The 11079-nt window shown below is 42.1% G+C and overlaps 1 protein-coding gene across 1 annotated transcript; it reads right to left on the reverse strand.

Annotated features, from left to right (window-relative positions):
• Nucleotides 1-3611: 3611 nt before the first annotated feature.
• Nucleotides 3612-10062, reverse strand: gata6 (GATA binding protein 6). Its single transcript, XM_084327381.1, has 7 exons — nucleotides 10011-10062; nucleotides 8336-9219; nucleotides 7654-7820; nucleotides 6849-6974; nucleotides 6619-6706; nucleotides 6259-6359; nucleotides 3612-5676 (listed from the first exon to the last, which is right to left on the reverse strand). The coding sequence occupies exons 2-7, from the start codon at nucleotides 9162-9164 to the stop codon at nucleotides 5515-5517; spliced, it is 1473 nt and encodes a 490-aa protein (XP_084183507.1). The 5' UTR covers nucleotides 9165-9219; nucleotides 10011-10062; the 3' UTR covers nucleotides 3612-5514.
• Nucleotides 10063-11079: the final 1017 nt, after the last annotated feature.

Consider the following 11079-nt stretch of genomic DNA (forward strand, 5'->3'; position numbering starts at 1 on the left):
GTTACTGCCTGTCCTGGCATGATGTTTTACCTTGGCCCTGCTGGAGGACTTTAGCTCAGCACTGCCCTGCGTGTTCTCTTCTCTCTCTCTCTCTCTCTCTCTCTCTCTCTCTCTCTCTCTCTCTCTCTCTTCTCTCTCGTCTCTCTCTCTTCTCTCTCTCCTCTCTCTCTCTCTCTCTCTTCTCTCTCTCTCTCTCTCTCTCTCTCTCTCTGGCTTCATGTCATGGTCTCTCTATGTCTTTCACCATTTTTGTCTGTCTCTCACAATTCTGTCTTTTTGTCACAATCTCTCTCTGTGGCTCATTGCAGTTTCTTTTATCTCTCTCTCTCTCTCTCTCTCTCCCCCCTTTATTTGTTATCCCTTCCCTTCCTATCTCTCATCTCTGGCTCTCTATTCTCTTTCCCGTCTCTGTCTCTGTCTCTGTCTCTGTCTCTGTCTCTGTCTCTGTCTCTGTCTCTGTCTCTCTCTCTCTCTCTCTCTCTCTCTCGTCTGATTTGATTTGATTTGATTTTTTATTTAGTACATACAATTTATACAATAGTATAAAAACAAAGGGTACAAGGATAACATGTGAAAGTCTGTCGACTTGTTTCCAACATCGGTCCCAAGAAGAATACAATAAATCACAAAGAACAGAGTTAAGAAGATAAGATAGATTACAAAACAAGTAGATAAAATAGACAACACAATTTTCTGAAAGAGCCTCATTACAGCATGGCATGTTCCTGTTCTTCAAGAGCGGTGCCAAGCACCCTCTGCAACCTATTGTTGCAGATGTCGCTTCACACCCCTCTTGAAGACAGCAATAGTGGGGGAGTTTTGGATGGCCCTGGGCAGAGAGTTCCACAGCCGGCAGGCTGTAGAGACAGAAAGCCATTCTGTGAATAGGAACCCTTTCTAGACTCATAAACTGAGAGCTGTCCAGACCGTAACTGTCGTCCGTGGACCTGGCCACGCAGGACAATACGGGAGCATAAATATAACGGTTTGATCTCTCGCTGAACGCTGCCATCCATGTGACCCTCTCAACCCCACACACATCCATTCAGAACAAGGTGAGCGCAGGGAGGATGTGTGTGAGGTAGTGTTTGTGTTTCCTCCCTGTGAGCTCCATGGAGACCGGCAGTGCTGTGCCAAGGTAGGACCCCTTCATAAATTCCCGGACCTATAAATATTTGCTCATCCTTCAAGTTTAACACCGGTTTGAATTTACATAATCCAACGGTTGGTTTGTAATAAGTTTGCGGACCTGTCTGGACCTTGTGTGCGGTGGGTCTCTTAATACAAATCATGTTTAACACCTCAAAACAAAAGCCGTTTTCCAAATGAACGCATGACAACACGTGGCATGTGTCCAAATAACACAGCTTTGGACAAAGTAAAACAGGCTTGTGGACGAACCTCGAAGTGAACCATGAACAGATATGTCAAAAACAATAAACATATTTCATAATCGCCAGTATCATTCGATACTGCTCCTCGCGCAGTGTCTCTTTCAAAGAGAAAGAGAGCGAGGTGCAACAACAGCGCTCATCTCCAAATGGGGGTATCTGGCTGTTAGTGCAGTCGAGCACATTCCCCAACACTCAATAAACTAAACTACATCAATATGTCAAAGAGCAGGCAGATAACGCAAAGCCCAGACATAAATCTAGCCATCTCTAAAGAAAAATAAAAAAATCTTTGTGTCTACCGGTGGCATCACTCTTGGGTCATATGTGCTTATAATACACTAAACACTGTGACAGGTACTGAGCTGACGGTTCAAAAGGACATACTGGAGAGTGATGTGGTTTGAAGCATGTGTCTCTGTGAAGCAGTGGGAGAGTAGAATGCCTGAATGAATGTTAACTGTAACTGTAATAAAAGCTACTGTAGGGATAAAAGCTAGCTTTAATAGGGGAACGCCGCCCAAATTAAGAAATCAAATAGCATATCATGTTATCCCTATGGTCTGGGAAAATTCAATCAATATTTGTGAACACGAGGGACTCTCTTCCAAAGTCAAAGCAGAGGAGTTGACTCGCAACCTATGATGTCTTCAGGTGGAGCTGCTCCAGACAATGAATTTGAGACAGGTTCTTTGTGGATGCACAGTATGTTTGTTTGTGTTTTCATTCGTATATAAGATTTATTCTATAATAGTGTTCTTAGCTCTGAAACAGAAACTGTACCTGTATACACAGAACATTACCCTTGGTTCTCAGTGTCTTTACCATATTTCCCAATTCATTCTCAATGAAGCAGCTTCAAACGTGATACTACCTGAAGTCATCACAGGTTTAAAAGTGGAGTAGGCAACTTATTTTAAGAACCATTTTGGTAATATATGGTGTTCTCTTTACATCCCAACATCAATAAATCAAATGCTCTGAGAAAGGAATCTGGTCTCTGTGACTGTCCCAGGCCCTCTAATAACATATTCCAAAATCTGAGGATGGACTAAATCTTAAAAGAACATGTGAACATTTTGGGAAATTAGCTTACCGTCTTCTCCAGAGAGAGAGACAAGAAGATAGATACCAGTTTCCTCTCTGTGCGTTCAGTAGAAAGCTATCTGGCCTAGCTTAGCACAATGAATGGAAGCGGACAGTGCCGGTTAGCCTTCGGGAGAGGTGTTAGTTGGACAATGCCTAGGCTAACCGGCCATGTCCGCTTCCATTCATTGTGCTAAGCTAGGCTAACGTGCAGCCAGATAGCTTTCTACTGAACACACAGAGAGGAAACCGGTATCTATCTTCTTGTCTCTCTCTGGAGAAGACGGTACGCTAATTTCCCAAAATGTTGCCGTGTTCCTTTAAGAACCAATCAGATTTATTTTGGCCTGCCAGGTGGCGTTCCCGGGGTCGCATTGGAAAACTAACAGTCCACGATCCCATGAAAAACATTGTTGTGTGTGCATAGCACACAGCGCCTGGCATGAAAGGTGATGCAGAGCTTTCCCTACATCAGCTGCAGACCTGTAGGCTCACTTTTCCCTCATGTCTCCCAAATTGCCTACTCTTTTTTTATTTGGACTAGAACTGTTGATGTTGCTCACGTTTTTTCTTTTTTTAGACCACATGTATAAAGTGGGTGGCGTTCCCCTTTAATGAAACACAAGCAGTGAGACAAAACAAACTTCCCTATAGAGAGAGAAGAGACCAGGGATCAGACTGATTTAAAATAGCATCTTTTCAATGTCTCTCCTTCTGCTCTCTTCTGCTCTGGCCATGGTACATTAATTAAACCTGCTGCAATTCACTGACCATCTCTGTTTGGCTGTTGGCCACCGTGGTCTGTTTAGTTTAGTCGCTGACTTTCTTCAAAACAATAAAATATCTGAAGAAGTCAAACCCACAAGGACTTTTCACACATGAATGGGGAGTGATTGGGTTAAAAGCAACGTTATACAGTATAATACAATTATGCCTGGGAAATATTGTGTGTGTGGGGGTGGGGTGTATACAAATTGAGTTCTTTGTAGTCAAAATACGGATTCTATTTCTTTAAAACAGAGGGCAATTGTACCAGATTCACTTGTATTATCAGAACAATTTATTTGAAAGATTTAAATAAAATAGATTTGAAACTGTTTCAGAAATGAAACAACCAAAAAAAGGGAGGGGAAATGCAAATACCCAAACATTATAGGAAAACAATGTTATAATAAACATTATTTCAAAAACAAAATAAATAAGTCCAGAAGAACGACAGGCCCTGCTGGGATGAAGCAAGCTTTGGAGGGCGGGGTAAAAAAAACTGTTTTACGCCAGTTTCACAATATAACTCATTAGATTTCCTTCAAATGGACACTCCCCAGAGTGCCCAGGAATTTGCCTGGCCCTGGAACAACGCCATTCACACCCCTACTGGAGGGAAGGGAGACATGCAGCTCTTTTAAGGGACAGTCATATTTCTGACAGAGGTCTGATACTTTTGACCTTACGAAAGTCCTTTCACTCTCAAGTCTCCATGTTGAATGTCATTCACTCTATTGTGAAATTAGCCTATTAATCAAATTATGATTGTTAGGGTAGCTGGTAACCTTTGTTTTTAGGTTTTTTTTTACGATTAGGTTAAGTTTTGATATCCAGCCAATAACACATTGTAATGGAGTATATAAAAAGACAGCTCCTTCACATATACTGGCCCACTTATTAATTTCCAAGTAGAGGGAAAAGCATTCAACATTTTTCAAATATCAATTAGTCAAAGCACAAACTGTTTGGAGTTGACCGTGTGACTTCCTTCTCGTTTAATCTTAGCATTTAAAAATATGCAATGCATGCTGGGATTGTTAAATGTAGGCTACACAGCATACAGTATCTGATAGGTAGTCATTTGATTTTAGCCAGCAGCCCACTTTTGCAGTTATGTGGTGTACCAAAAAGGTCAATATACAGTTAGTCCTTTGTTCAAACAGTCCTTAGCTTTCTAACCGTACATGGATTCATTTTAACCTTAAATAATCTTCTTCTCACCTTTGAAAAAAAATCACAATTTACCATCTCTTTGTGAATAATAGTACCTTAAGTTAGCCAGCAATTGTTGGACAAACAGTTATTTTAATATTAAAATGAATCTGTAGGAGTTAGTTATTTGCATATTTGAGAAAAATAATTAAAGAAAAAATTAAATGGCATAGGATGCCTTAGTCATTTAATACCCTGTTTAAACCATATTAGTTTCAGTCAGTTACAGTAAGAGCTTTCAGTAGCGAACATGTGCAGATTCAAATATGACTGTATATAACAAACACTCAAGAAAAGATCCAAATTAAAAAAGAAGACATCAGAAATGTTTTGGTTATTTTTTGTGTGTTTTTTTTAACCTCCTACTCTACATTCATATCTTTATTAACAATCATAGTCATATTATTTCTTTTTTGTTTGTTTTTTTTCAACAATGGAAGATTTATAAATACTTTCTTTTGATTCATGAAGGTTGTCTTGGTTTGTACTGTAGCTTGATTCCAGTTGCAGAAAAGAAAAAAGAAAAAAATCTAAAATGTCCTTCGAGGATATAGTGCTTTATCAAGCACTGGTGTCCAATTAACAGCTTTGTCTTCATATAGTCAATCCATAACATTATGTACATAAGGTTCTTCATTAAAATACCAAACATTTGATCCTCCTCTTTGCGTGTGGGAGCGATGTCGAGGGCAGGTCCAGAAAGCATCTCACGGGCCAACTGGACCGTCAGCTGGCCGTGTCCCAAACATTTCCCTTTTGTTTTTAAGGCATCAAGTTCCCAACCTCCCCCCACCCCCTCCCACTCTCCTCAAATATTCCACGCTCGTTTCAAGCTTGCAGGGGTGACTGGAGGTACTGGACGTCTAGAACCTTCTTATTCTCCGTCCAACTCTTCGTTCGGCAGCCGAGGAAAGAGACCTTTGATTCAGACCAGCAGATACGTCCGCACCTGCACACGACATCCAGAGAGAGAGAGAGAGAGAGAGAGAGAGAGGGAGAGAGAGAGGGGGAGGGAGGGAGGGGTGGTGTGGTGGGTGTCTGTTCCCCTGGCTTCAGGTGCTCAGGCCAGGGCCATGGGGCACCAGGGCTCTCCCCTCACATGTGAGGAAGCTACATCAGATGGCTGGGTCAGACCCACGCTGCTGTAGAGACTGTCCTGTCCGCTGTACTTCCCTGCTGAAGAGCCCGTTCCCTCAGAGCCAGACAGCACAGAGGAGTTGACCTGCAACGTTACAGGGGAAAGAGAGCACTATGTTATTAAATGAACTTGCAAACATGATTAAATCACATGGTGGTAAGCATGAGCTTGTGAGTGGCGTGCTTGGCTGGGGAGGTATTCATGTTGGACATTTGGACTTTAATGTGTATTTTTGAGCGACGTATATACTTCAGTTACACAGTAAATTTCGCAGAGTAAATTTCACTCAAACTGAGTAAAATTGTACTCAGTTTGAGTAAAATTTACTCTGCGAAATGTACTGTGTACACAACTTCTGAGAGCACTATACTCTCCACTGTAAACCACCTTTATACAGACATCTTCCTGATGATGTCAGATGTGTCATCATCAACACATCACCCTTTGACCTTTGTTTTTTTTTTAACACTTGCTGACTATTTTCATGGTCGTGGTTAAAAAAGATTGTTTATACAATGTAAAAACCAAAGGCAAAACATATATATTATATAGTATGCTGGTTTCCTATAGGCACTGTATGTCTATTAAACATGCAATATATAGCTCTGATTTAGAATAGAGGCCTTGATTCTCAGGGAGCGCGAATCAAATAAATGACGGTCTTACCCCTGACACCTGCGTGGAAGGAGAGCTGTTTTTAGAGCAGTTATCGGAATTGGAAGAAGATGTAGTCGACGTGGGAGTTATGGGGACAGAGTTGCTATTTCCTGAAGAAGAAGAAGAAGAAGAAGAAGAAGAAGAAGAAGAAGAAGAAGAAGAAGAAGAAGAAGAAGAAGAAGAAGAAGAAGAAGAAGAAGAAGAAGAAGAAGAAGAAGAAGGAGAAGAAGAAGAAGAAGAAGAAGAAGAAGAAGAAGAAGAAGAAGAAGAAGAAAATAATTGTTATGTTTTTGAGTCAAATGAAATGCAACGTTACCGTCAATTAAAATGTTCAATTAAACGTTGTTTGTATTATAGTGACCGTCTTACCAGAGGATCCCTTAGTTTTGTTCAATGTCTTTGGTTTTCTTTTTCTAGTTTGGATTCCTTCTTTCTTCATAGCAAGCGGCCGAGGTACCTGTGGCATTGACAAGACATTTAATTAAATACCAGACTTTTAAAATATTGTTAATTTACAAGTGATTTTTCAATAAAAATAGAAAAATACCACAAAAAAAATAAGCAATGAAGCGTATCCTCCGAAGAAAGGTTTTAATTACCCCGTGTAATTTTGTATAGAGCCCACACGCGTTGCACACCGGTTCTCCCTCCGCGTTCCTGCGCCACAAAGTCGTCGTGCTGGTCTGGCAATTAGCACAGGAAAGGCCGATCCTCCTGGACGAAGACTGGAAACGATAGTAGCACAGAAATAACAATTAAAAAAAACTCTGAAATACAATTAGGCAGTGGTGGACATCTCGGGGTAAACAAGTGGAATTCTGAGATGTCTCAGACTCTCAGGCCTATATATACGTGACTAATGGAGTCTTTGGCGGGTGACCAGGCAGGCATGAAGCACGTAATAAATCATTCGAGATGAAGGACACGATTCCACTCATTGGATTATAATTCAGTTATCTACACCTTATTTCCCAACAATAACAGTGATTGTATCATGTCGTCCATTTACAAGTCATGAACGCGTGCTTATTTTCAACGGGGTTAATTGTCGGGGCGTGCATACATGGCACCGGCTAGCCTATAAAAGCAGTGCGTAATGCCGTGCGTAATGGCGCCAGGGAAATGTGCGTCCGAGAAAATAATTTCCCCTTACTGTCGCCTGTGACCATTAATTTACCCCGTAGAGGTAGTAGATGATTTACTCTGATTATATGACAGTCTTGCACCGGGCATGGGTGCAATAACTGACCTTCCTTTATGCGAGGTGCTTGTCAAATATAATCACAATATGGGGTATATTTATATACTATGAATATCTTTAGCGATAACCTCAAGCCATTGTTCAAAATAATTAGGCAGGAAATTGAGTGGCTAAGTGATCCCCTGAGCGCCCATGTTGCTCACCATTCGTTTCTGTGGTTTAATTAATGGCCGGCTGAGTCCATTCATTTTGCTGTAAAGGCCGCAGGCGTTGCAGAGAAAGTGGCCCGTGCCGTCGCGCCTCCACAGTGGCGTAGAGATGGAGCCACAGTTGACACATTCTCTACTCTCGCCCAGGTCGTCAAGAATATCTGAAATAAGGAGATAACAACACAGAATACAGGTTACAACAAATAACATCTTGATAGTCTTCAGGTAAGCCACGTTTGTTCGTTTAATTTGCTTCTATAATACACGACTTTTTCAGTAGGATACACCCACATGTATGATGTATCATACTGTGTATATTAGAATTCCAAGCATGAGTTGGGCCTCTGTCAGATCTAACCAACATAATGCTGTGACATCAGATCATGTATTACCCTACACATGGCTCCCAATTATGGATTTGTGAAATTGAATGATATCGTAAATTGTTAGACTATATAGGCCTAAACTCGCAAATAACTATATTGCACAACTATTCCACATATATAGCGCAGGTTCAGGCATATATTATGGTATGCGTCATTTAGCTTTCATTAAAATACTCAACCAATAGACACCGAACAGATTGTGAGACGGAAGGAAATATGAATAGCAATAACTATTAACAAAAAACAAACAAAAAAACGAGTATGTCTAAAATATTTTGCCATTTTCTCACCTCCGTTGGGCCCTCGAATCAATGGCGCTCCTCTGCTTTGCAAGGTGTGCAGCATCGTATTATCGAAAGGTCCCCCAGTCCAGGGCGAGGGCAACTGCAGCTGCGGGGCAACATACGGTGAGTATGGGCTGTATGATCCACTGAGAGGGCGGGAGAGGCCGTACTGGTCTCTGCTGCTCATGTTCAGGGTATTCGTGTAGCCAGTGTCTCTGATGGGTGCACCATTATTCATGGGAGGGCTTGGGGGGTAGTGGAACCGGTTGGAGGTGTGCGGGCTCCCGGTACTGTAAGAGGGACTCTCCGGAGTAGATTGTGACCAGACCGAATGACTGGGCTGAGAGGACCCGCTTGCCTGTAGATACGGGAGGCTGGGGATCATGGGGCCCACCCGGGAGCTAGGAACATACACTGGAGAGTTAGGGTTGGAGTGCATATAGCCACCAGAGGGGGAATCATATCCAGTCTGGCTCTGGGCTGCCGCGATGGCTAGTGTTTGATACATGTCGGTGGGGTCCACGAGCAAGCTTGTCTTGTGCCCTCCACTGGAGATGACAAGTTTGTTGCCTTGGTCTAAATCCGTGAACAGCGGGATGTCCTCGGACAGGGTGTTGTTATGGTGTCCGAAGTGAACGTAGGAGTGTAGAGATCTGCCCTCGGCGCGTCGGTGTCCCAATGCGCCAAGCTCGGTTGGCGCCGGTGACCTCAGCTCGTCCGAGGCGTGACCGTCCCTCCTGCTGTCACCGTGTAGGTAAGTCTGTTCAGCCGGCGACCCTGGGCTGCTGGACACTTCTCGCTTCACCATGGACCAGCCGTGTTCGCCCAGGTCCATCCAGGATAAATGTCCATACACCGTAGGGTTAAAAATGGTGAGGGTGTAGTTTACCCTGTGGATGAGGCATTGGAAACGTCAGGATCAGGTAGAATACCTTGACAAACAATGCACTTTGAAATTATGAACCCTGCTTGGACGTAGTATATTAATTGTTGGCTATCGGTTCAGACAACAATATTTCAAGATATTTGCTCATTGTGTTAGTGTTAGTTCTTTCACCAAAAAAGCTATCACGGACAGACCAAATTAAAATACTTCCCAAAATCATATGAATGTAGGCCTACCACGCTTGCCTTGAAACCCGCAAATCCACAGCCGGGGGCTTGGTTTCATTTTCAAGTGTCCGCGTAATCCAATAAAAAGCCGTAACCAACGAGCCTATATTAATAGGCCTATTAATTGGCCTCAACAAAAATGGAATGAAATTCGTGGGCCGTGTAGCCTATATCACTTTTCAATACACTCTCCAAGAGGTAATCCATAGGCTATAGAATGCGCTCTGATCGTCACACGCGCTCTTAACGGGGGAGCGCCGTGTCAAACCGCTGTCCTCCCTCTTGCGATAGCCTCATCATAATTACAAAAAACACACACACCGTTACAGATAGGAAACAAAACGCAATATGTCTTCGCAGCAAAGAGATAACCGCTTGATAAGACCCATAACAGATAAGGCCAAGAGGCAGGCTAGTGATAAAACAATAGACGAAATGATTTAGGTAACTGCGCAGCTGCACTCACGGGACGACTCGAACCAGATGTTTTACCAGCTGTTTTACAAGTCTGCGGCGGAGAGGAAAGATAGCACGGAGGACGAAGAGACGGAACATTTTCACCACATACCTGCTAGTTGTTCTGTGCCATATAGGTCGCGCGTAAAGTTTGCAATAGTGTGCCGCTGGCGCTCCTGGAGATAATGAAAACGTTTAAGCGCTGACGAGGTTTAAGAGAGGAGGCGCTTCTCGCCGCCGCAGCTGCAAACGGAACTGTGGACCAATCATGTGGAGGGTTATGCACGGGAAGACGATGGGGGTGCGAGTCCGACTCCTTCCGATCAATCAACCCGAGAGACTTGATCACGTCTAACAATCCCAATGAGATGTAAATGTCATCATGTGTGCCTTTTCATCATTTTAACACGCGTTGGCATATATCCCACAACGTTATTCTTTAGTTGCATAGTTGTTGTTGTTGTTGTTGTTGTTGTTGCTGCTGCTATACTGCTGCTTTCTTGCGTTGATTGTGTATATAGGCCTACACCACGTAACTCAGCTTCAACAATTATTAAAATGACAGCTAGAATAATTTATTGACGTTTATTCTTAACCGCACTAAACTATATTTAAGCGTAACAGTTCTAAACTATATATTTCCGTGGCAAATGTCATGTTCAGTGAGGGTTATCTTATATTAAGTATATCATGTGCATATTAAAATTATTACAAATAAATAAATAAACACACTATAAAGTATATTTAGTTTGATAATGTGGGCATATGACTGAAGATTGATGCTTGTAATATCACGTGTAAAATAGCCCCTTTAAAACAATCATCATTTCAAAGTGGATTAAAATATGTATTAATTATTATTATTAGTTCTTTCTTATTTCGATAATTAGCACATAGATGTTTGTTCTTTTTCTTTTTGCTCAGCGAAAATATCACATGCACGTAATCCAGGAATATGGGCGAGGCCTACTATATTATCGCCTTTAGGCTATGACATTCAACAAAATTGGGACGAGGTTATTGTTTATAAGGTTATATGTTTTGTTTATTTTCTATAGCCTACCTTGCGTTATGCTAAAGGTGTCAGTCCCTAATTAGTTTATTTAAGTCAGACGCCTTCATCTGGGATTAATGGCTTCAGTTCGATAGAAGCACAAACTCTCAGCACGCCTCTACTGTAA

This window comes from Notolepis coatsorum (genome assembly GCF_963971535.1).
Source record: "Notolepis coatsorum genome assembly, chromosome: 13".
In the NCBI taxonomy this organism is placed as follows: domain Eukaryota; kingdom Metazoa; phylum Chordata; class Actinopteri; order Aulopiformes; family Paralepididae; genus Notolepis; species Notolepis coatsorum.